Source organism: Eubalaena glacialis, chromosome 14, assembly GCF_028564815.1.
Source record: "Eubalaena glacialis isolate mEubGla1 chromosome 14, mEubGla1.1.hap2.+ XY, whole genome shotgun sequence".
Taxonomy (NCBI): domain Eukaryota; kingdom Metazoa; phylum Chordata; class Mammalia; order Artiodactyla; family Balaenidae; genus Eubalaena; species Eubalaena glacialis.
The window spans coordinates 87,131,813-87,158,387 of NC_083729.1; the positions used below are offsets into that span (position 1 = coordinate 87,131,813).

Genomic DNA, 26,575 nt, shown 5'->3' on the forward strand with positions numbered 1-26,575 from the left:
CGCCATCTAGAGCTGTGTGGCATAAAATCTGTGCATTCTAGATTCCAGCCCTGCACAACCCCATTAAGTTGTAAACGGATTTTATTTGCTGAGCAAATGTTAATGCCATTCTACGTTAATGGATAATGCTAGGAAAAGCACCTAAGTACTACAGCACTGGAGCCTTTAGGGATGAAATACAGTGTAACTTAGAAAACTGTCTGTTACAAACATATGTCAGCGATGAGGGCTCCCAGCCCTTGGTGCCCATCTCCTAAATGAATTTTGCAGTAATACACAGATTTACTAGGTCCCGGGATTGAAATTCTCTGACTGAGGATAAAAAATAATTATACTGGAGAACATAATGTAATATTCAAATGACTTGAAAACAGTCACCTCAGCAAAAATAAGAGACGGGGGAGGAAAAAGAAATTCAAAGGTGAGATTGCTGACGTTGGCCATAAAACCTCCGTGAGTTCAAGTGCACACACGCGTGATCGGGCACTTTCAGATCATACACACATGGGAACGGGAAACCTCCCTTTCACAGCAAAATGCCTGAGTGGTTTCATGAATGAGCTGGCGGGGGGGCTTCTTCCTTTAATAAGACAGCACAGCAGATAAGAGAGAGGGGGTGCTGGTCCCAGACGGTGCTGGTTAAAATCCCAGCTCTACCATGTGGTAGCTGTGTGCCCTTGGCCAGTTGTGTTTAACCTCCCCTCGCCTCAGTTTCTTCCTCTGTAAAATGGGGATGATAATAGTTCCCAACTACACAGAAGGCAGTTGTGATGGTCCAATGAGAAAACACATGCAAGAAGCTTGGAAGAGTGTCCCAGATATAGTAAGTGCTCAATAAATGTTAGCCTATCCTCACTGGTGGTCATGACTGTGTAGAAAATAAATGGAATGGAAATAAATGGAACGGAAACCACAGCCTTTCCTCACAAGAGGTCTCTAAACTCAGGGACTCCAACCTCTCAGTTTTCTCCAGTCTGGACCCTGCCCCCTCTCCTCCACAGAAACAGCTCTCCATAAGGTCACCAACGACCTTTTTGTTGTCCAATCCATTGGGTGGCTTTCGATCCTCATCTTTTCGTGTCCTCTCAGAAATTCTGCGCCCTGTTGAATGGAAACTCTATTTCCTTGGATTCTGTGACTTTTCACAGTCACAATTTTCTCTAGTCACTCCCTCTCATGTTCGTTTGCCAGTGGATCTTCCTCCCTTCCCTGCCCCTGAAATGGTGTAATTTAGGCTCTCATTGCTTCTCGGCCTCAAGTCTCTCTCCAGGCAAATGTACCCATTTCCATGGTTTTACTACCAATGTGCTAATTCATCCAAAATGCTGGCCTGCAGCTCAGACCTCTGTTCTGAGTTTCTCTACATTCTCCTCGTCTACTTGAACATCACAAAGGCACCTCAAACTCAGCACGTCTAAAAATTAACACAGGATGTCCTCTTCTCCCCCACCCAACACAGCATCTCCCTCAATCTTCCCATGTCTCCACCAAGCATCCCTCACTTGGAACCTGCATCAGCCTCCTATTCCTCTTCCTTCTTCCCCTCAAGCCACTCCTCACAGCAGCCAGAATGGTGCATCTACACTGCCAATCTGATCACATCACTCCCAGCTCCAATCCTTCACCGGTTCCCCGGTGCTTAGAGCCTCTTGAATGTGGCTGAGAAAGCACAGCACGACTGGCCTCTCCTGCCTGGCTTTTCCCACCTGCTCTCCAGCCACACGGGCCTTCTCTTTCCTTTCCGGGTCTTTAACAAGCCGAGCTCTTCATTCCCTCTGCTTGGAAGCTTCACCATTTTCCTTAGGTTGCTTTCCTATTCACCCTCCAGCTCTTAGTTCAAAGGCTGCTTCCTCAGGGAAGTAGTTCTTGACCCCAAATTCGGTAACGTACCCTACAGTAAGCGCTCATAAAACCCTGGGTATTTACCACAATTCACATTATACATTTATTCATGAGATTAAAAAAAAAAACTTAGTATCTATCTCTTCCAGCACATCGTCGGTTCCGAAAGGGCCAGGGGTCATGTCTCTCTGACCCACCGCTGTTTCCAGTACCTCCCACGTGGAAAGGGCATACAAACACTTGTCCAACGACCATCTCCATTTTCATTATTTTAAGGTATTTTTCATGACCCTGATCTTCCTCCACAACAAGAGAGAGCCTTTTTAAAACGAGATGGCTGCAAGCAGTAAGTACCTCTGGTGACCTTGACGACATCAGGTTCACCTGAGCTGATTCCAAGGGGAGAGACCACTGGTAAGGAAAATTGGGCTCCACAAAGATGATTCACAGGAACCGAGCATTAAAAAAGCCAATACATCTTGTCTGTGATTTATAGCAAAGGGAATCTGTGAGCCATCACAATGATACTCATCATTCTCCTTTGGAGGATTCTTTTACTCACTCACTCATTTATTTATTCATTCCACAAAATCGTGAACTCTAAATTCCAAACATTAGGGCCACCATGTGGGAAGAATACTTATGTGTGACAGATACACAACAAATCCAACAGGCTGTAACTGAGAAGGCGTCCTGCGCTTGTGTTTGCAGGAGAGGAGATGCTTAAGATAAGAGGGGAAGACGATCCTGGGGCTGCCTGGTGTGAGAGGCAGGTGACAGCCAGAAAAACATTCCAGGCAAAACTGGGAAACAGACATGATCCTCTAGGAGCTCCTGAAGTTAGACCACTACTAACACCTGAGACTGCCAGGTGAGGGGAGAGAAAGATGCTCACACGACAGCACCAGCACCACCATCACTTCCCAGTCTATACCATCTCCTCTTTGGAACACTCCTCACAAGCTCTGGGAAGTGTGGAACTCAGAGCTCAGCTGTCTTCCGATGAAGGCAGCATCCCCCCTACCCTTGACCCTGCACGTACACATAAATCAATTCTCTCATTGGCCCAGGCTTTCCCTCTTGCTCCACGCCTGATTCAAGGCGGGCAGGGGCGGCACCCGTGGTGTGATGGATTAGGGGTCAGTATCATGGGAAGGTAGGAGAGTGGGGCCGGGGTGCCAGGCTCTCATCAGCTCTCTTAAGAAAAAAATAAATAATGCTTTAAACTCTTGACTACACCATTCAGTTTTATTTGAAGTGAATTTTTCACTATCTAAAGCAGGGGTCCCCAACCCCCGGGCCACAGACTGGCACCGCTCCGTGGCTGTTAGGAACCGGGCCACACAGCCGGAGGTGAGCGGCAGGTGAGCAAGCGAAGCTTGATCTGTATTTACAGCCGCTCCCCATCGCCCGCGTTACCGCCTGAGCTCCACCTCCTGTCAGCATTATGGTGAGTTGTATAATTATTTCATTATATATTACTATGTAATAATAATAGAAATAAAGTGCACAATAAATGTAATGCACTTGAATCATCCTGAAACCATCCTCCCCAACCCCCGTGGAAAAATGTCTTCCACAAAACCAGTCCCTGGTGCCGAAGAGGTTGTGGACTGCTTCTCTAAAGTATATCGTTTTGGTATGAGAAATACTCAAGCTCTTTATAAACTTCAAGCCCTGCTTAGAATATAGAACAGAAAGGTCAAATAACAGAGTTCTTCCATATCCTCAGAAAAGATAAGAAAGGATGAGAAGGGGTAGGATTTTTTAAACATAAACAGAGAAACCAAAGACGGGATTGGTGTGTTGTGGTATTATCATTTTGCAGATATAAACACCAAAACCAATCAAAGGAAGATGGCTTGAACATTGAATACTGGGACCCCAAACATCAAAGTATGTTAAAAGAGAAAAATAGGAAAAGTACATCTGCATTTTACACTATCTGTGTTTAACCTGAAACAAGGCCCCAAGATAGAGATCATTTAGATGTAAAATACAACACGTATTTTATTCAACATATACTTAAATGCCAGAAATGAAGCTACCACACTTTGACAACTGTTTTCTATATAAATCTCTGCCAGAAAAACAAAAATCATTATGAATTCATCAAATCAAACTTCAATGAATTATTTTAATCAATTTGAGAGTGAAAAAGTTTGTTTATGAAATAATGCTTTCCAGGAAGAAATAAAAATCTTTCCGCTGAAAACAATTTGATGGTTAATGTAAAATTTTAAACCACATAACCATATTACTGTAATTCACTAGCAATTCAAGAAAAAGTGTGTAGGATGCCCAAAAGTTAAAAACATATTAAAATAAAGTTTTTCTTTTTCTTTATAGAGAATTGCCACACCATCTGGTCTGATTTGCCTTGGTGTTTTGCCCAGTGTAATATCAGCTTTCTGAGAGCTATAAATTATTAGGTTATTCCAATGAAAAATATGATTGAAGACAAAATATAGGTTGAAGAGGACATCCTGATTGTAAGTTTGGATACTCAGGAGAACACTAATATGGCAGAACAGCCCAGCCTAAGTGCATCTGCGCATAAAACTAGTTCACAGAGGCCGTGCGCGTGAGATGACGATGATGAAAAGGACAGGCTTACAGAGAGTAACAGGCAAAATAATAACACGCATAACAATATAGAAATAAATTTTCAACGCTGAGCATCACCTCTTTGTCAGAGTGCTTCTGATTCTAATTAAGTTTGGGAGAAAAATAACCAGGCAACCCCTGCCTGACTGGAAAGCACAGACTATTGAAAGATGCATTTAAATAGTAGGGTGATAAATGGGGGCATCCAAATGTGAACACAATCATATTTTTCATCTCAACTCTGTTGTTCTGTCTTCCAGCTGATCCCTTTAATACAGTGTCACCTCAGCCTGTGCAAAGGGACCAGATTAAGGTGTAGCTCCTAGGTTTCTAAAGGAAGCTTTAGAAGTTGTTTTGTAAAGTACTATTGTTTAGGCAACTTAGGTGATTACCCTCAGAAAGGGTAAAGATCAAACAACACATGAACAATGGGCTCCCTTTGACACTGCAGCTGCACCTCCTTCTATTTGGAATCTATGTCAACCAGTTGGTAAGATTTGTAAAAGAATATCCTTACCCGAATTATTTCTTCAACACAGCTGTTGGTTTCTCCAGTTCTACTCTCCTGCAAGCAAAGGGGAAAAAACATTAAGCCTGATAGAACAGACTTATGGTTACAGAGAAAAAATGACACATAAGCTTCCAAATTTAATAGAGTTTGGACAGGGGGCCTTGCCTAAAGTAGGACTTACAGATAAGCTCCTTTCCTTAATGTGACAACTCCAATCAAGCCTGTGACCACCCTCCCTTCCCCCACTGCTGCACCGTGGACAGGGCAGCCGGGAGCATCACACACGCCCCAGAGTTGCAGCACTGGGCCCTCCAACCACGTCAACTCTAAGCAGGGAAGGCTCCTAGGAGTACAGCACATGACTGGCAGGTATGAGCTCCATTCAGCTTGGGTTCCATCAAAGTGTGGAAGGAAATGTGGCCTACACCACAAAGATGGATCCGGTCCACCCACCAAATACATGCAATGGTCCTGCCGAATACCAGTGAAACTCTTGGTAGTTCTACCATCCTCAGGGCCTAGATTTACTGGGTGATGGGCCAAAACCCAAAAGACCAAAAGGAGACACATTCTCCCAGCACTCCCAGGGTAGGCTGGGTGTCACACTCCAGAGCCACTGGTTCTGTAACCCATGCTGCCCTGTGATGGGGAGATGGTATAGGCTCTGAGGAACGGTGGCTTCAGGTCACAGCCAACTCTGGGGACCATTTTAAGTTTCAGAGATGCTGTGTGGTTACTGCTGGTAACATAATCCCAGAGCACAGGAGGTAGTTTTGTGGGGACGTGAAAGCAGCATTTGCTGGTAGAAGTGCTTACTGTGGTCTCAGCAAAATACTTCCCTGGCCTTTTAACTCAATGACATTGACCACGACTCAGCATCACCTCCCAGCATGAGGCTTTCTTCGCAATGTCTTCCCCAAGCCCACTCTGCTCTCCTTCCTCCTCACAGTTCTCTCTCCCCCAGGAATACTGATCTGCACCTTCCTGGTTTTCCTGGTTCATTCCAAGTCATCCTTCAGAGGCTGGTCAACCGTGACTTCCTCAGAGCAGCATCCCTAGCTCTGGAATACTCATCCACGCAGCATTTACTTCCTCTTCAGCACACTCACTACAACTGCAGTTCACAGACGGACTCTGGAATGATCTCTCCTCCCTCTAGGACAGACCCTCCACCCACTCAGGGGCTCTGTGTCTTTCAGTGTGAATATCTGCCAGTGGGCGGCATAGGAAGGAATGAATGAATCTACCTCCTGCCCTTCCCAGGAATGTGAGCGCTATCACAACCAGCTCCAGGACTTCTCAGTATTACAAAGGCTCCACCAGAAAGTGTACTTTCACACTCCCAGACCCCTGTGTGTGTCCCCCACCCGCTCTTCCTGGTAGTAGAGCATTCCATCAGAAATATTCCACCCTTCACACTGGGTAAGAGGTCAAGGTGAATGCAAGTGTGTGAGGCTTGAAAAGGTCCCACAAGTGATTGAGATTTTTCCTACCCAGAAACAGAAGGTTTGTCCAAGGCTCCCAACTGAGGCTCAGAGAGTTTACATGACTTGCCCCAGGCCACAGAACAGCAAGTCTGGACCAGGAAACAGGACTCGTCCTCAGTCATGTACATTTTCTCTTCCAGAAGCTTTCCCCAGTCCCAAAGGCTGTGCTGGAAATATATGCATTTCCTCAGCAAACCTGAGCTCATTTGTTTGTCAAATTACCAGAGTTTCTATGATGTTTATATAGTTTGGAAACTTTTTTTTTTTATTGTGGTAAAATACACAAAACATAATCTTTACTATTTTAACCATTTTAAAGTGTATAATTTACTGGCCTTAAATACATTCACAATGTCACCACTATCTAGTTCAAGAACATTTTCGCCACCCTGAATGGAGACCCCATGCCCCTTAAGCAGGAAGTCCCCATTCCTCCCTCTCCCCAGCTCCTGGTAACCACTAATCTACTTTCTGTTACTATGGATTTTTCTATTCTAAATATTTCATATAAATGAATCATATAACATGTGGCCTTTTGTGTCTGGCTGGTTTCACTTAGGATAATGTTTTCAAGGTTCATCCATGTTGTAACCTATGTCAGTACTCTATTCCTTTTTGTGGCTGAGTAACATTCTATTGTTATGGACAGACCACGTTTTGTTTATCCAGTTGACGGACATTTTGGTTTTTCCACTTTGGCTGTTGTGATAGCACTTCTATAAACATCTGTACACAAGTTTTTGTTTGAATACCTGTTTTCACGTCTTTTGGGTATAGAACTACAAGTTGAATTGGTGGATCATATGGCAATACTATGCTTAGCTTTTTGAGGAACTGCCAAATTGTTTTCCATACTGGCTGTACCATTTTATATTCCTACTAGCAATGTATGAAGGTTCTACTTTCTCCACATCTTAACCAACACTTATTTTCTGGTTTTGTTGTGTTTTGTATAATAGCCATCCTAATGGGTGCAAAATGGTATTGTGTTGAGACTTTAATCTGCATCTTCCTAAGGACTAATGATGTTGAGCATCTTTTCATGTGCATTTTGGTCATTTGTGTATCTTCTTTGGAGAAATGTCTTTTGCCCACTTTTAAATTGGGTTTGTTAACTTTTTATTGTTTTGTTAAGAGTTCTTTATATATTTTGGATACTAGGACCTTATCAGATACATGATTTGCACATATTTTTACCCATTCTTTGGAATGTATTCTCACCCTCTTGATAGTGTTCATGGATGCACAAAATTTTTAATTTGATGAAGTCCAATTTACCTCTTTTTCTCTTTATTGCTTTGCTCTTAGTGTCGTGTCTAAGAAGTCATTGCCAAATCCAAGGTTATAAAGATGTACCCATGTGTTCTTTTAAGAGTTTTATAGTTTTGGTTTTTATAGTTAGGACTTTAATCCAACAGTTTGAGAACTTTTAAGTGAAGTTTATTTCCTTATGGATTATTTGATGTTTTAGTTAAAACAGGAACATTATCTTTGTATAAATTACTCCTTTCTAGTCTCATCACTAAAAAAAAAATCAATAACGAAATGTGTAAAGCACAACCGTTGCTAACAGTGCATGAACATAACATATATGTCTATCCTTATAAAACAAGAAAAACAGTGTTAAATATCGTGATAAGATTAGAAGACCCAAAGCTTTTTACTAATATTTCATTCCTCTTTCCTATATTCATCCCTTCTCCTGTTTTCCCAAAAGTTCCAGTTTGGCAACATACATCTAATACACCCCCAACTTCTGTTCCCAATGCCTTATCCCGGGACTGCTCTGGAAATTTCACCATTCTGCTACTCCAATCAAATTAGATCAGAGAGCTCTTTTTGGAACCAGCCCAAACCCTGTTTCCTTTCCAGGGCAGCCAGAGGCAACCATCACAAAGGCTGTGTGGTGAAGCCTCAGCCAGGCCAGGGCTCAATGGTCCTTTGAAATGACCTCCTTCAGAGCTCAGGTGGGAATCAGTGGTCGAATTGGAAAACGAATCTTCATACCCACAACCATTTCTCTTACCCTACTTCCAAATCCCAACCCTTTCCTACCATGTAATATATTGGGAGAGCAAATGCTAAATTCTCAATGTACTTTTTATTTTCCACCTTAAAACAATCAATCAAGGAAAACTTGACTTCATGCTCTCCTGGTGGACTCACCCAGGTACACAACCTACTACAAAGACTCTTGATATGTTTGGTTCCTTGAAACTAAGCTTCCCCTGAATACCACACTATAATTTCATTTGAAATGATTTATATCAACGACAGGTGGCCCTTAGCATCTCTCCCCATAATCCTATAAATTTCCACTACCCTACTCTGAAAAGGGAACACACTGAGAGAGAAACAGAATATAAAAGCCCTGCTAAATACTTCCCTCATCAATGTAGATGAAATATGCAGAATTATTACACTGGGTCATCTCGATGGCAACTCCAACCGTGAACTTTGATGGTCTGGCCAGACATCAGGTCATTCCCTCCTGGGAGGGCCCCTTGCCCAGCTGAGCATGTGCAGAACTGAGGCCAGGACAAAAGACTTCCTACAAAAGTCTCAGGGAGTCCTGGCTTTAAATTACAGAGTGGAGGAGCTTTGGCAGAGGAAAATCTTGGCCCTCGTCTGGAACATTTCTGACTCCTGGGGCCACCTGGGGAAGGGTACCACATTGGGGTTGAATTTCCCAGGCCCCATTTAGATTGGAGTGGATCCATGAGGCACAATATTACAGAAAGGTTGAAATGGAAGGAACCTTAGAGCTCATTTTACCCAATTCAATGACTTCAACAGATGGAGAAACTGTGGCCCAGTGAAGTGAAGAGTCTTGTCCAAAATCATTTTTGGCAGCAAAGGACAGTCAAGGTAGAACCCACACACATTTCTTCAACACCACTGCAGTCAATTTTCTACTATCTAATGCTATTTCTCCAAGCTCAACCTTTAGAACTGGCTCTACTTGAGGTCACTCTCGTGCTTAAAGTATGGAAATAGAAGAATCTGGATAGTGTTTGGATAAATTTCCTCCTTCGTTCCCATGCTGCAAATTATCCAATGCTTAGTCACTCTGGATCGTACTCATTAACCTCAAACACCACATGCATAGACCAAAAGGGTTAAGGCAGGAGAGGAAGTGGAGAGAAAGGGTTAATACTAACCATCTCTTCTGTGATGTTGACAAATTAAAGACAAGGATTTGTGTCCTCAGAAACTGGAGGGCAGAATTCTACCTCTTCTTTTCCGAATCCACAAAGGTGCGGTGGGGGGGAGATGGGTAGGTAGGGTTGGGATGGGCAGGGTGTGAGGGTCGGGGAGACTGCAGGGCCTTTCACCTTCTTTCTTTCTCAAAATCCTTCTCAAATCTGGTTTCAGCTGCAGTTGTGCACTTTGATTATATTTACATTTTAAAAGATTTCAGTGTTTATGAACAAGATTAAAACATGCATGTAATTTACATCTCCAAATTTGTGTTTATATTTTTTCACAATAAAGTCATTGCTTTCCCTGGAAAGGTACCCACTGAGGAGGGCTGTGCAACGCCAATTTTAATTACTGTGCATTTTGTGAGGGTTCGTAGCTGTTGCTTCACGCTGGGTTACTGAGCTGTATTTACTCCGACTTGGATGAACCCACCCCCTTTTCCTATCATTACATTTTGAAATCTGTCATAACAGCCTCACCTCATTGAACCTCCAACTAAACTTCAATTAAAAGCGAGCAACCCCAGCTGATCCTCCTTCTCTACAAGCCTTGTCGATCACGTTCCTTTCTCCATGGAACTGCTTTCCTCAAATCTTACCACTTAAAAATACACACCACACGCTCTGCCAGCGCAGTGTGAGGAACGGAGCTGTGGGTAAGTATAGCTCAAGAAATAGCCAGGAACATCCTATCACTGAGAACCTAAGCCCCTAATTACCATGCCACGCACACAGCACTGGAAGAAGCAAGCCAAGCTTAAGGAGAAAAGGCTCGATCCAATCAGTGGGAAATATCATTTCACTACGGAGGAGATGAAGCTGCACATATCCTATTTTCAGAAATAGTTTAACTCTTCATCAGACACATTGAAGGCGGAACTTTCATTCTAAAATAATACTGTTTTAAAGTCACAGTACCCTTGTTTGTCTGCAAGCACTCGAAAGGTCCTCAAACGTTTAGACATTGTTGATCACATGCACACTCTTGAATACTTCCACAGAAATATTTTTAAATAAGTCTTACTATTTCTGATATAGAGAAACATTGAGGTACAAAGAAATTAGGTGTCCCATCAGTGCCACCAAAGCACTGGGCGAGGATCTAAGCTTGAATCCAGGGATTATCGCAAGTCTATGTGAAGCTCCGTCCACTGACTGTGGCGCCAGCCTCACCTGAGGCCAGGGTCACCTGAGGTCAGGAGAGTGCCAGGCAGTTCTCTCTTCAGCAAGTCTTATGACCACCTAACTCTTCCCTCTTTTCTTTTCTTTCTTTTCTTTTTTTTTTTTTAACAAGTGCTGTTTGTTTTAGGAATGATCATGCCTACATGGCTTTTTATTTTTTTGCGCCACACTCACTGGCGTGTGGGATCTCGGCGCCCCCCTCCAGGGATTGAACCAGTGCCCCCTGCATTGGAAGTGCAGGGTCTTAACCCCTGGACCGCCAGGGAAGTCCCCACTTCCCCTTTTGAGGCTACACTCTGCTCCCGATCGCTGGAGCTGGAGGCTGGCCTCACCCCTCCTGGGTCCCCACGCCTGATCTCCCGAACGCGCTCAGCCAATTGGGTCATCTGTGGCTCTCCTGCTCACATCCAGTTTTCTCCCTCAGAATTACTGTCACCATCGCTTAGACATTTATACACTGAGAAAAAAATAAATAAAAAAAAAAGGAAAGGTGTATAAAAGTATATCATAAGAATGCAAACAAAATGACAGCAGATAGTGGTGATACTATTTTCAACGAAAGGACAGTTCATAGCAAAAAAAAAAAAAAAAAAAAAATTGGAGAGCACAACACAGAATGAGGAAAAAAATAGGGCATTCATACAGCATCAAAATAAGGTATGCTAAGAAAAAGGAAAAAAATAGAAGTATTATGGTTGGACATCTTTAATCCACCCCTATTTTTCCTAATAGACAAAGGATACCAAAACAAGATCCCAACTATATAAGAGGGATAGAGGACTTGAAAATAAAATTAAATAAGGACAAACTGAAAGATATAACGAACTTAGACTATTATGAGGAAACCCCAGTTTTTCAAGCACACATGAAATAGCTACTGAAGTGGTTATATACTGAGCTACAAAAGAGCTTCAAAAAATTCCGAAAAGCAGTTGTTTTATAGCTCAGACTCTTTGGCTACAAGTTATCAAAACACTTAAGCTGTGAATTAAAACAAGGTAGACATAAAATCTCCTAGAACTCTTGGAATAAAAAAAATCACTATAAAAATCAACTATAAATAACTCTTCATATTTACAGGAAAATAATATAAAAATACTGCAAAACAAAATTATGGGATGCTCCCAAAGATATTCTTAGAGGTAAATTCATACACTAAAAACTTTCATTATTTTTTTTTATAAAATGAATGTGCTAAGCAATTGAAAATTTAAAATCAAAGAGGCATACCAAAGAAAGAAAATAACAAAGAGAGAAAACCAATGAAATATTTATAAAGCAAAAAGTCAGAATTTATAAAGCCACAATATAATTTCTTAGAAACAAAAATAAAACACATTACCCAAAACAATAATGGAAAGTCACTTAAAAATCTGTTCAATGAAAAGAAAGCTCAAATAAACATAAAATAATTTGATATATGAAGGGGATAAAACATATGGAAGCGCTTATAATCATAAGAAAGTATTGAGGTTAACATTAATATAGAACACAATACTAATAAATGAAAAATTTTGATGAAGTTGGCAACTTTCTGGAAAAAACTGACATAAGACATAAAGAAAAATGAAATTAGGCCTATAAATCTGAGAATGCAGATTAAATTAAAAATTATCTTCAAATAAGGCTTTAAGCCGAATAGTTTTACAGTGAAGTATTTCAAACTTTCAAGGAAGAACTAACTCTCACATATTTTCTCTTCCAGAGTAGAAGGTAATGGGAAGCTATATGATTTATTTTATTAAATTAATATAAAAACCTCACATAAGAGACTAAATCAATCTCCTTATGAAAATAAATGTAAAATCCTCAAAAGATTATTAGTAAATATGATTCAATAAAATGTTATAAGAATTGGTGGGAACTTAGTGGGATTTGTCCCAGGAATGCAAAAATAGTTTAATATTTAATATTAGGGCCTCTTTGAAGTATTGTATCACTAGGGAAATTACGTAAAACTGTGATCATCTCAGTGTTTTTTTGATCTCAGCAGATTTTTTTGATCATATACCTAGAAAAATCCAAAAGACTCCATTGTTACTGTATTAAAAGGGAGGTTTAAAAAGTGGTTGGCTATGAACAGTCAAAGCTCAATAGCTCTTCTGTGCAGCAGCAATAAACACTTTAAAAATACGAAAAAATTCCCACCCACAATATCAAGAAAAATAAATGAGGAATAACATTAACAAGACATGTTTAAGACCTATAAGAAAAATCTTCAGAATTCTACTGAAAGATACCAAACAATGCCTGAAAGGGACAGAGCCAGGCTTCTCAAATACCTTCCAACTCTAATATAGAATACAAAGTCAAATAAATGTATCAAGAGGAAAAAACTACAAAGCATATTAAAAAAAAATTGAGGTGAATGTCATGTAACAGAAAACCAACCATTTTTAAACTGTACAATTTAGTGGCATTTAGTACATTCACAGTGTTGTGAGTCATAATCACCTGTATCTAGTTCCAAAACATTTCCATCATCCCAAAGTAAAACACTGTACCCATTAAGTGGTTTCTCCCCACTCCCCTTCACATTAACTTTATGATTTTACTCTAGTAATAAATACCATACTGAACTGAAAAGAGCAAAATGAGAAAAATGTTGATGAGTATCATTTACTTGTATCAGTAGATTTTACAGTGGATATGGTATTTCTCATTTATGACCACTTCCTAGCAGAGTACTGGTACAACATAGTAAGCGCTTGAAGATGTTTGTTGAATGAATAGTAAATGGCCAATATACTAAAAAAAATTAAAAGACTATTTATAAAATTAAAGTCTTACACTTGAATATGGCCGGTTGTACAAATGTCTTTGCTTTATCAAAAGAAATTACCAGAGTTATCTTAAAAACAAATTCTTAAAATATCAACATTTATTTACTCCATTGAAGTTAAGCATATACCCATTAATACAGAAACCATTAGAAAATCATTTGGCTTCCCTAATCTGCACATTGGTATTTGTAAATTAGGGAACAAGTATTAGCCTTCTATCAACAGGCAATATTATTAAAGAGTTAGTAATCGATTTTTTGCCAGATTCCTAGCCATAGGACAAGATCTTTTAATCATGTTATTATTTTTAGAATGAAAATCAGTGATCTCAATCAGAGCTTGTAGTTAAAAGTACACTTGGTTTTCAGAAAGTTAAGTGGTCTGTCAATGCACTGACCTTGTCAAACATCTATTGATGGCATAAAGAGATTAAAACCAGAGACAGTGTTTTTACATCCTGAGCACTAATTGATATTGAGTGCTTTTCCAGGGGGTCATGTCTCAATAGAGTACCCAGTGCTGTGTACCGGGGCCACCTTCCACACTGTCCTGTCAAAGCTGGGTACAGAAACCACATAACAGGAACCACAAACATGCACGTCCCACGTGTAGTCTGAAATTGACAAGAACACTTCAAGATTTCTGTGTTCTTTACTCTGTGTTCTCTCATCTAAAACTGCGGTCATTACTTTTAACACAGGCTCAGGCAAGAGTGACAATGCTGAAGTTACTTAACCCTCACATGTCAGGCAGAGTTCAGTGAGACTTCTAAAATGTACCATTTCCTTTTTAACATTTTCCTGAATCTCATCCTGCAGCCCACCTACATATCGCTGACCCTTGAATAACATGGGTTTGAACCACTTACGTGTCCATTTTTTCCAACAAATATAGTACCTGTATTTTCATTTCACAGATCTTTAAATTAAGTATGGGGGAAAGTGTGTGTTCAATTAGAGATCACCATATGTGAATCGAAAGAACTAGGATCTGAGTCTTGATTCTATCCAAACTGTTTCCTGCGCTTGGGTGAGTCATTTATCAATTCATTTGTTTTTGAGGCAGAGATAACAGTATGTGGATTTTTGACTGTTCAAGGGTCAACCTAATCTAATAACACATAATATGTTATTTGTAGGTAGCAGAAGGCTTACTGATAGGGCATCCCTATAATATATCCTTTTTTTCCCCCTTAAATGATGGAGCAAAATGTACAAGAAAAACACATTTGATTATTATTTATAGTCAGAACATGGTTTTCTTTTCTAATCATGAAATTCTGAACACAAAAACTTGCAAGATGGAGTAATCCAATGGGCCTGAAGAAATTAACCAATTAAAGGTACTTAGGGCTGCTCTGACTTATGTCCCATAGTAAGACAGAAAATCAATTCTCTTTTAGCCATGATTTGAAATGACTATTGGAAACGGCAAAAGTGGGGCTACATATTCGACAATATTCTATTTGGCACATTCTGTTATTTTTATTTAAGCATTTTGCTAAAAGGAAGAAAGCAGCAATTCACAAGTAACCCTTAATATGTTATGTCCTTCATGAGTCTGTCTCCCTATTATGATTTCACCTTTCCAGAAAGGTCTCAGTTCGTCTGGCCCCCAGAATAGAGTTCATTCTGTGTACGCCTGACATCAACTGTTTCTATGTATGCTCTAGTAGGAGATATGCTATAAATACATGCTGAAAAAAGAAATCCAGCTGAAGTCAGCTGGGGTGCAGGGGAGAAGGATCCCCGGAGAGGTGGGAGCAGGTAGCATTGGAAAACATGAGAAATAGGTACGCATTTTGATTGGCTGGTGAGTTTTTAATACTCGAAGTTTCATATTTTAAAATAAATCTATCTACAACGCCATACTTAAAGATTTTCTTCTTTTTTCCTTTTTTTAATTTGTGCACATTTACAGCATTTTCATTCTTGAGTCTGCTGGTGTAGCTTTACTGTTAGTCTTGGAAGACCTTTGCAGTCTATTGGGAGGAAAGCTGTCATAATGGATTTTACCTTTTCCCTTCCACTGCCATAAAATGCTCAGTTGCTTCAAAACCTGTATGTGTGTCATGGTGTAAAGCAGAGTGAGTCCACTGGCCTGTGGAACCAGGGTACTTAGGGCCGAACAGGGATATGAATCCACACATTTTCCCTTTCCTCTATCAGGGTAGGTCTCGGAAGGCCCCTGGGAATGCTGGCTGACCCTTGGATTTCCATGTAAAACATCACCAGACAAAGCCATCCTCTGGTAACTCGTGCTGGGCCACCCAGGAAGAGAAGAGACATGTCAGCTCCTGTGTCCCTACTACAGAGGGGGCTGAGCTGCTTTCTATCCCTACTCCAAGGCCTGTGAGGGGCCCAATGAGAAGACAACCTCTCTATGTCTTCATTCCCTCACTAGATCACAAAACCCCTTGCCGTTATAAGTCAAAGGGAGAAAAACAAAATCTTTACAAAGCAAAAACTTTAATAATAAATAAACACCCCATTTTAACTATGCTGCAATTATTATGGCAAGATGCCATCTGCACAGAATGCAGGCATCCCCTCTTCAATGCCACCTAGCACCATGCGTAAGACCTTTCAAGTACAAAGAAGAGTTGGAGGGCTTCCCTGGTGGCGCAGTGGTTAAGAATCCGCCTGCCAATGCAGGGGACATGGGTTCAGGCCCTGGTCCAGGAAGATCCCACATGCCGCAGAGCAACTAAGCCCGTGTGTCACAACTACTGAGCCTGCACTGTAGAGCCCACGAGCCACAATTACTGAGCCCACGTGCCACAACTACTGAAGCCTGCGCACCTAGAGCCCGTGCTCCACAACAAGAGAAGCCACCACAATGAGAAGGCCACGCACCGCAATGAAGAGTAGCCCCGACTCGCCGCAACTAGAGAAAGCCCGCACGCAGCAACAAAGGCCCAACGCAGCCAAAAATAAATAAATTAATGAATTTAAAAAAAAAACAAAAGGTTGGTGACCACTGGGGTAGATGGTGGGGTGAGAAATGGTACAACATGAGCGATGACAGAAAAAGGCATGACTCGATTTCTACCGTGCTTCTGACTTCACACCAAGAACCATCCAAAGTGAGGAGTAGACAGATTAAGAGGGTTTCACACCCTGGTTAGGTGGAAACACTAAGAGAATGCTAAAAGCATTTTATGTTACTTTACATGGCAGCCCCAGAAAAAAAAAAATGCACTAAGAGCACTGAAGGAAATTACATCAGGAGAAGGCTAAAGCTCTAGCTCTTCCTAAGGCAGGATCCCCAAACTACAGACTTTTAGGTTTGCCCAAGGTTCCAACAGTCACGCCAGAGGCTGTACGGTGCAGTATCCAGAAACATGGACTTTTGAAAATCCAGTTCTGCTTTTGTCATATGTGTCCCCCAGGGGAAGTTACCTAACTTCTCTAGACATCATCTTTCTCATCCATAAAACAGGATAATGAAAGTACCTAATAAATGTGAGGACGAAAGGAGGCAACGTGTAAGAGGCGTTCAGGAGGGTGCCTTCCACATGACAGCTGATCAGTAAATAGGCACAATGATTTTATTTTAGAGTTACATAGAGAATATTTTAGTACTTAGAAAAGAAAGCAATGATTACTAGGGTCCAGCATGAGTTCCCAAAGACCAGATGATGTTCTGTCTCCAATTTCCTCTGGTCTTTTTTTTTTTTTGGCCGCACTGCACGGCATGCAGGATCTTAGTTCCCTGATGAGGGATCGAACCCCCAGCTCCTGCCGTGGAAGTCTTAACCACTGGACCAACAGGGAAGCCCCTCCTCTGGTCTTAAACATAATGTATCTGGATTTCTGTAAGGTATCTGTCAAGGACTTACAAGATCTCCCAGTAGGTGATCTGGAAATGTATGAACTGGTTGTTAATATGGTTAGCTAACTGGTAGCTAACTCTGAATAGTTGTATCTAAGGGTAAGTATTGTTCAATAAGTACTTATTGAGCTTACTCTGTGTCCACACGTTCTAGATGCTAGGGATTCCCAACTGAATATAACAGACAAAAATTCCTGCCCTTGTGGAGTTTAGATTCTACTGAAAGCAGGCAGTAAAATGATAATCAAATAAATCATACAGTATCCTAGAAGGTAAAATGTTAAGGGGAGAAACTCGAACAGAGCAAGGGCACTGGGACTGTGGGATGAGGCATTACGTGCGAAATCCGTTCATCTCACGGGCACGCTATCCCTGCAACCAACAGAGAGTTTACGGCCTGGCCTGGGTTAGCTCCCTCCCCAACCTCCCTCTCTATCATTATACCTGCAGCACTTCTTCCTTCCACTACAAGAACCTCATTACTCTTAGTAATACTTGTGTGTTTAGCGTTTCCCTTTGTTGCTGAGCTGAAAGCTCCTGGAGTCTAGAAAAGGAGGACAAGACTGATGAAGCATCAGAGCACTTGAGGAAGAGTTGAAGAAAGTGGAGATACACTGTCATGGGAAGGAGAAGAGTGGAATGTGCCACACTGGACATCTGCCATATTTTAAGGCCACTGTCATGGAAAAGGGTTTAAAGTAATTCTGGGTCACTCCAAACACTGGAGTTTGGACCAATGGGGTCAAGTACAGGAGTCATTTTAGCATTCTGAAAATTCTTTTTCGAAGAACCATTCAAACAGAGAATGGGTATGATTAACTACGTGTTCAACCAGAAATTAAGTGACTCTCTGAGTGGAAGTTAGTTATTAACTCACACTTCTAAGGGTGAGATTCTTGCTAACTTTAAGACTATAATTTTGGTCGTTGCCAACCAATTTTCCATTAATAAAATGTTGCAAGGTAAATTTTTTTTCACTTTAAAAAAATTTTATTGAAGTATAGTTGATTTATAATGTGTTAATTTCTGCTGTACAGCAAAGTGATTCGGTTATACATATATATATATATATATATATATTCCTTTTCATATTCTTTTCCATTATGGTTTATCACAGGATATTGAATATAGTTTCCTGTGCTATATAGTAGGACCTTGTGTTTTTTTTTTTTTTACTTTTTTTTTAATGCACGGTAAATTTCTCTATCTTCTAGTTTAGTTATAGTACTGTAAGTCTATATGAGTTATTTGTGAAGAAAGCCCACAAAGAGAACTAAAAGAATATTTTTAAAGTACTAATCTATGAGTACGGAATAAGAATTATTACAGTATCCAATAAATTAAGTAGATTAATTGGATAGAGATTTTAATGAACAATTAATAAATAAAAGTATTCAACATGAAAATCTATTACAACCCTGTTGACATTATTTAACTTTGAGCACTTGAGTTCTGCATGCTTCTAATTAGCAAGCTATAAAAGATGCCATCCATAGGAACATAATGAGAAGAACTGTTTATAATGATAATTAGTATTCATCTTCACAGAGAGGAAGGTTACATGGTTACAGGTTGCAGCAAACAAAGGGTTAAACTCATTACTGAGGAAAATACTACACTTAGGTAGCATTTATTATACACTTAACCCTATAATGCAAAGCTGTGCCTTAGAAAATATATCATAAATAAAGCTTCATGCTAAGACAGGTGAGATTGTTTTCCAAAGTGAGAAAGGAAGTATAGCGAATCCATATACCTTCACTGGACATAACAAATCCTACCGTTGTTGGTAAAGACTCAAATCTAGCAGCTGACTTTTATATTCTCTTCTTGGTTCTCAAAGCTTACCTGCATAAATGTTCCACAAAAAAATACTGTGTGTATTGTGAAGGCCAGGAAAAAAATTTTTTTTTAATTTTTACTTTATATTGGAGTATAGTTGATTTACAATATTGTGTTAGTTTCAGGTGTACAGCAAAATGACTCAGTTACACATATACATATATCTATTCTTTTTCAAGTTCTTTTCCCATGTAGGTTATTTCCTGCATTTGGGCTGGAGCTGACCTCCTACAGAACTTTATCTTCTACTCTGAGCACCGTTGGAGGCTTCCAGTGGCAAAATCTAGGCTCAGAAGTGGGAAACATAAATCCACGGTACAAAGACCTTCACTTTTGTAATTCTGGCTTTAGATAAATCAAAGTTTTCATTCAGCAGAGATGAACCTCCTGCCCCTTTTCACAGAAACTTTAATATCTATAAAGATCTACTTGGTGAAGCCAAAAACACTTTATAGACACATGGTTGAAGCCATCAAAGTGTCTCTTCACCTCTCACTGTACCTCTGAGCTGACAGACAGAATCTGTTACTGTACTGACAAAGAACCCGCCAACACCTGGCATTAATTAGAGCTGACGGCCCTTTTCTAGACTCAGCACTGTGTAACTGTCAACATTAAATGTTTCTTCTATTTGTTCTATGTGCAAGGCTCAGACTGAACAAATCTTAGACAGGTTCCTAGCCTAAAGTCACGGAGACATGTAGTGCAGGTCATGGGCCGGGCACAGCAATGATCAGGGCAAACCCAGATCCCCGTGCACAGTAAGCCAGTGGTCAGACAGTACGGCCCGCTGCATGAACCCCCTCTGAGCTGCGCAGGTGCCCTAGCAGACCTCATTTAGATTTTTTTAATTTTTATTTTTTTGGCTGCACCGCACAGCTTGCAGGAGCTTAGTTCCCCGACCAGGGATTGAACCTGGGCCCCGGCAGTGAAAGCGCCGAGTCCTAACCACTGGACCGCCAGGGAATTCCCACCAGACCTCATTTAAAAAGACAAAAATCAAAGGACCTTAATAGAGATATTGGGGGGGCTTACTTTTCATCATCACATGCCTTTAAAAGGAACCAGCTCTGATCAATACAGCCTCTCCTGCATCCTGTGTCTTTTCAATCTGTGAAGCAGGAAGATAGATGTCTTGATGTTGGCATTAATCCCACTATGCCCTCCAAGTAAAAAAAAAAAAAAGTCTCTTGAGGGACTGTCTATTTATATCCACACAGTCATTTTTATTAAAAAGTCATTTATTATTTTTTAAAAAATCATAAAAAACAAGGAAGACTATGAAGACATCACTCCTGGACAAACCCTTTTGCAAACAGATCTGAGTAAAATAAAGGTAAAAAGATTAGAAAAGCAATTATGTTCAGGGAATTCATGTTCTGCTGGTGAAAGAATTCTAGTACCTAGAAGGTCCTTTATTTTATTATTATTATTTGTTTTTATTTAAGACCTTATTTTTTAGAGCAATTTTAGGTTTAAAATAAAATTGAGAGAAAGGTAAAAAGATTTCCCATATACCCCCTTACCCCACACATGGATAGCTTCCACCATTATCAATATCATTCACTAGAATGGTACATTTTTTACCAAGTATGAACCTACATTGACCCGCCATAATCACCCTAAGTTGATAGTTTACCTTACGGTTCACACTTGGTGTTGTACATTCTATGGGTTTGGACAAATGTATAATGACGTATATTCATAATTATAATATCATATAGAGTATTTTCATGGCCCTAAAAAATACTCTGTACTCTGCCTATTCACCCCTCAACATGAACCACTGATCTTTTTACTATCTCCATAGTTTTCTTTTTCTAGAATGTCACAGAGTTGGAATCATACTGTATATTGCCTAGAAGGTCCCTTATTAATGACTTCATTCACTCATTCATTCGTTCACAGGTGATCATTGGGGACCAACGAAACAGACAGGGTCCAAGCTCTCACGGAGCTTATTCCATCCTTTGGCAAAACCAGACAACAAACAAACAGGACAATTTCAGGTAGCAACTAGAAAAGTCAACAGGGCGATGTGAAAGGGTGTCATGTGATCATTAAGGTTCCTCTCAGCACTAATACCACCCCATTTTTACTCATTTCATAAAGGTATAATGAGGACTTTTAGTCCTTTGGATGAAAGGGCCAGTTTGAAATGACAGAATGTACTAGTAACAGTAGGTATAAAACCCCAAAAATATAATCACATAAAATTAAAAAGAAGCAGCAATACGCGATCCCAATTTCCACCATATCCTCGATGCTCTGGGGAAGAATCTATTTACCATTTCATTGCAGCCATACTGAAAAGGTAGAGAAAGAATCACAGGCTTGTGCTAAGAAAATGTGCAAATAACATGGCAGGATTGCAGAATGCAAATGTACATGCCGCCACGCCATCTGTTCAATATGATGGCAACACTGGGAAAAGGCCCTGAAAGAAATGATGTTTGAGATCATTAAAAAAATAACATGTCAAGTTTAAAATACTCAGGAATCTTAAACCCAGCATCAACACTTTGAGCAACCATATGGCCCTACAGCAGGTCACAGAAGAAAAAAATCACCCTGCCTGCATTTCCTACTTCAACCCAATGGTTTCTAAAACAGGTTTCTTTTCTTCTGTTGAATTCCTTAGTGTTTACAGCTTCTTGAATTATACCTAGAATAATAATATGCATTTCACCCTTTCTGAAACAGTAGATAATGTAGTGAGGAAGATTAACGTCAGCCGTTCCAGAAAAAGGGACGTGGAGGTGACTACATATAACTTGACAAACACATCTTGTTTCAGGTCTATTGGTCTATCCATATTGATCTCACAGTCTCAGTAATAATTGCCAACTTCACGGAGTATCTTAACTTTCCAGGCACTGTGCTGAGTGCTTTATAGTCATCATATAATCCAATCATCACAGTTTTACAAAGTGGATACCATTTTACCACATTTTGAAAAAGAAAACTTCCTCAATATCATATGGCTAGCCTGGGGCAGGGCCACAGTTCAAACGCAATTTTGCAGGCCAAGTCTGCGTTCTCAACTACCGTTCCATGCAATACATCAGTATTCAGATGTTGGTGTGGAGCAACCTGAGTTGACTTTTCAAGCTTAAGAAATGAGCAATGTATGTTTAGGGTAGAGCTAGCTCCCTTGTCTCATCAATAAGAGATTCCTGGAGAAGTGCCTTAAATTAAACTCTAAGGAACAGAGATAGTGGTCTACAGAAAAATTCTTCCAGAGGCAGAAGACAGAATGACAGTCCCAGAGCTGGGAAAACCAGGAGCAAATGGAGGACACTGAGTGAATACTGCCAGTGACAGTCTTGAGAAAGGAGTTAGAAGATTACCATCAGCAAAACCTAACCTGCCCCCCCACAATAAGTCAGAGACTTAATTCAACTTAACTTTTAAAATGACATCTACAAAACCATCATTTACACTGTCAGTAATAGATGATATGTCTTACTACATAACCCAAAGCAGCCACCACCAGAGAAGTGACTTTATCTCAATCAGAGAAGTGGAGTTTTAGTTAGAGAAAGCTTTCCAGCACCTGCCCAAGGATACGCCAATTGCACATAATACAGTGGTTGACCAGCACTGCAGAGATGTGTGTCGATCAAATCAAGCAAAGGGTTTGTGATAAATAGTTCAACCCGTGAGATGGAAAAGCAGCCTGAAGTCCATTGGTTAGATTATGGTTCATAATTCATCTCACAAGCCAATTCCAATGGTTGGTAAAAATTACAAAATTTATAAAGGCCTAGAGAATTATAAATTTATAACAGAAATCCTTGGGGCTTCAAATGAATTAAAAAACGAGTTTCATTCAACTTAATAGTTTCACACAGTATCTTGGGGATACAGTGGGAGCCCAATTCTTGATGACTGGATAGCAGCGTTAATTCATATGTAAAAATCAGTATAGGCATACCTCGTTTTACCGCACTTCACTTTACTGTGCTTTACAGATACTGTGGTTTTTTACAAATTGAAGGTTTGTGGCAACCCTGAGTCGAGCAAATGGACACCATTTTTTTATGGACCCCATTTTTCCAACAGCATTTGCACACTTCATGTCTCTGTGTCATATTTTGGTAATTCTCACAATATTTCAAACTTTTTCATTATTATATTTATGTTGATCAGTGATCTTTGATGTTACCATTGCAAAAGATTACAACTTGCTAAAGACTCAGATGATGATTAGTATTCTTTAGCAAGAAAGTATTTTTAAATTAAGGTATATACTGTTTTTTTATTTTAGAAATAATGCTATTACAAACTTAACAGACTACTGAATAGTGTAACAACTTTTATACACACTGGTAAACCAAAAAAATCGTATGACTCGCTTTATTGTGATATTTGCTTCACTGCAGTGGTCTGGAACCGAACCTGCAATATCTCTGGGATATGCCTATATTACCTCAAAAGGTCAGGGTCTGGTGCATACATTTTATTTTATTCATTGATTTATTTTTAACATCTTTATTGGAGTATAATTGCTTTACAATGGTGTGCTAGTTTCTGCTTTATAACAAAGTGAATCAGCTGTACATATACATACATCCCCATATCCCCTCCCTCTTGCATCTCCCTCCCACCCTCCCTATCCCACCACTCTAGGTGGACACAAAGCACCAAGCTGATCTCCCTGTGCTATGCGGCTGCTTCCCACTAGCTATCTATTTTACATTTGGTAGTGTATATATGTCCATGCCACTCTCTCACTTCGTCCCAGCTTACCCTTCCCCATTCCCGTGTCCTCAAGTCCGTTCTCTACATCTGTACCTTTACTCCTGTCCTGCCCCTAGGTTCTTCAGAAGCTTTTTTTTTTTTTTTAGATTCCATATATATGTGTTAGCATACGGTATTTGTTTTTCTCTCTCTGACTTACTTCACTCTGTATGACAGTCTCTAGGTCCATCAACCTCACTACAAATAACTCAATTTCGTTTCTTCTTATGGCTGAGTAATATTCCATTGTATATATGTGCCACATCTTCTTTATCCATTCATCTGTCGATGGACACTTAGGTTGCTTCCATGTCCTGGCTATTGTAAATAGAGCTACAATGAACATTGTGGTACATGACTCTTTTTGAACTATGGTTTTCTCAGGGTATATGCCCAGTAGTGGAATTGCTGGGTGGTGCATACACTTTAAATGCTAAAGTTGTTTTTGTATCTACAAGACTTCTAAAAAAAAGTAACAAAGCATATTTAACAAGTTGATGAATAATTTAGGAAGAACTCAAAGGAAGTCAGACAGTAGGAACATCTGTCACTTAAGTTCTCTAAATGTAGTGATAGAAATGAAGTTGTAACTGTAACCTCACCAAATGCAAAAACTGTACAAGAAATAGATGTGCATGTAGTCAGTGATTTCCAAAAATCTGCAAAGGTACATTGCTCTTTAGTTATGTCTACAAGTCAGCCAGCAAAGGAGTTATTGATACATATGGCCACAGGCATTAGTGTTAGTACAGAAAGCCATGTGGTCTCATAAAACTCTTTTCCAAAACTTTTATTTCACATTCATCTGTCTTTTGCTTTTGTCTGATGATTTTATTTCCTGACTTATTAGCAGTCTTGACTGTCTTTACTAACTCTTTAAATCTCATGTAGCCAAAGGGTAATAAAATAAAGACAATAAATAACCACAACAACAACTTGGGCAAAACAAGTCAATGATAAGCAGTTGTAGTTACAAACTTATCACAGAAAAAAATCCATACACCAAATTCACATAAACACGTATACATTAGTTACAGCTCACAACGTCCTACCACTTTTGCCTTTTGTCCCCTAATTCAGTACACTTGGTAAACCTCTGGCCTAGAGTGGTATTTTATTTTTGCAACAGTTAAAGATTTATGAGTAGACTATAGTTGCTTGTAGATAGAACTTGCCCTCTTTCCTCTCTACTCAGCAGGGAATCCTTACAATAAGGATGGCAAGGTTTTGCATGCCAGAATTGGAAATATATTTCTTTTTCTTGCCTAACTGCTCTGATTAAGACTTCCTGTACTACACTGAATAGAAGTGATCTTGTTCCTGATCTTAGAGGAAAAAAGGTCAGCTTTCTACCACGGAGTATGATATTAGCAGTGGGCTAGTCCTATATGGCCTTCATTACCTTGAGGTACAGTCCTTATATACCCAATTTGTTGAAAGCTTTTTTTATCATAAAAGGATTTTGAATTTTGTCAAATGCTTTTTTCTACATCTATTGAGATATTATTTTTATCCTTCATTTGTTAATGTGGTATATTGTAAATATTGATCTGTGTATGCTGAACCAGGGATAAATCCCAGTTGATCATGGTATTTGATCCTTTTAATGTACTGTTGAATTTGGTTTGCTAATATTTTGTTGAGGACTTGCTTATCATGGGTACTGGTCGGTAATTTCCTTTTCTTGTAGTATCTTTGTCTGGCTTTGGTATTAGGGAAATGCTGCCTTATAAAATGAGTTTGAAAGTGTGCCTCCCTCTTCAATTTGCAGAATTGGAGAAGGATTGGTATTAATTCCTCTTTAATGTTTGGTAGAAGTCAAGCCATCTTTTCTTTGTTGGGAGATTTTTGATTACTGATTCAATCTCCCTACTAGTAATTGGTCTGTTCAGACTTGTTTCTTCATGATTCAGTCTTGGTAGGTTGTATGTTTCTAGGCATTTTATAATTTTAACAAAAAGTTTTAATGAAGTTTAAGAAATAGACTTGAATATAAATGGTTAATTTGTTTTTGACGAAGGTAATTTGTCAAAACATAATTCAATAAGGAAAAGATAATCTTTTCAAAAATGGTGCTAGAACAATGAAAGCAGGTGAACCTTGAACCTTGCCTCATACCACATAATTAAGTTGTCTCAAAATGGATCTTAGACCTAAATATAAGCACTAAAATACAAAATTTCTAGAAGAGAACACAGGTGAAAATCTTAATGACCTTGGGTTAGGCAAATATTTCTTAAATAATACACAAAAATCACAAACCACAAGAGAGAAAAATAAATGTGACTCTGTTAAAATGAAAAGTCTTTCTTCTTCAAGACATTGTAAAAAATGAAGAGATAAAGGGTAGAGGGTTTCTTTTGGGGGTGATGAAATGTTAAAAAAGTTGACTGTGATTATGGTTGTATAACTCTGTGAATATACTAAAAATTACTGAAGGCTTTTAATGAGTGAATTGTATGGTGTCTGAGTTATATCTCCATAAAGCTGTTACCAAGGGAAAAAAAAAAGAGAATCCACAGTCTGGGAAAACAATATTTG

The 26,575-nt window shown here is 39.6% G+C and overlaps 1 protein-coding gene across 3 annotated transcripts in view; it reads right to left on the reverse strand.

The window, feature by feature from the left end:
* Positions 1-26,575, reverse strand: part of AFF3 (ALF transcription elongation factor 3) — a 558,597-nt gene that overhangs the window by 290,958 nt on the left and 241,064 nt on the right. For all 3 annotated transcript variants that reach the window (XM_061168528.1, XM_061168527.1, XM_061168526.1), the window contains exon 5: positions 4,967-5,014. In XM_061168528.1, the coding sequence (XP_061024511.1) occupies positions 4,967-5,014 (48 nt within the window). The remainder of the gene's footprint in view (positions 1-4,966; positions 5,015-26,575) is intronic.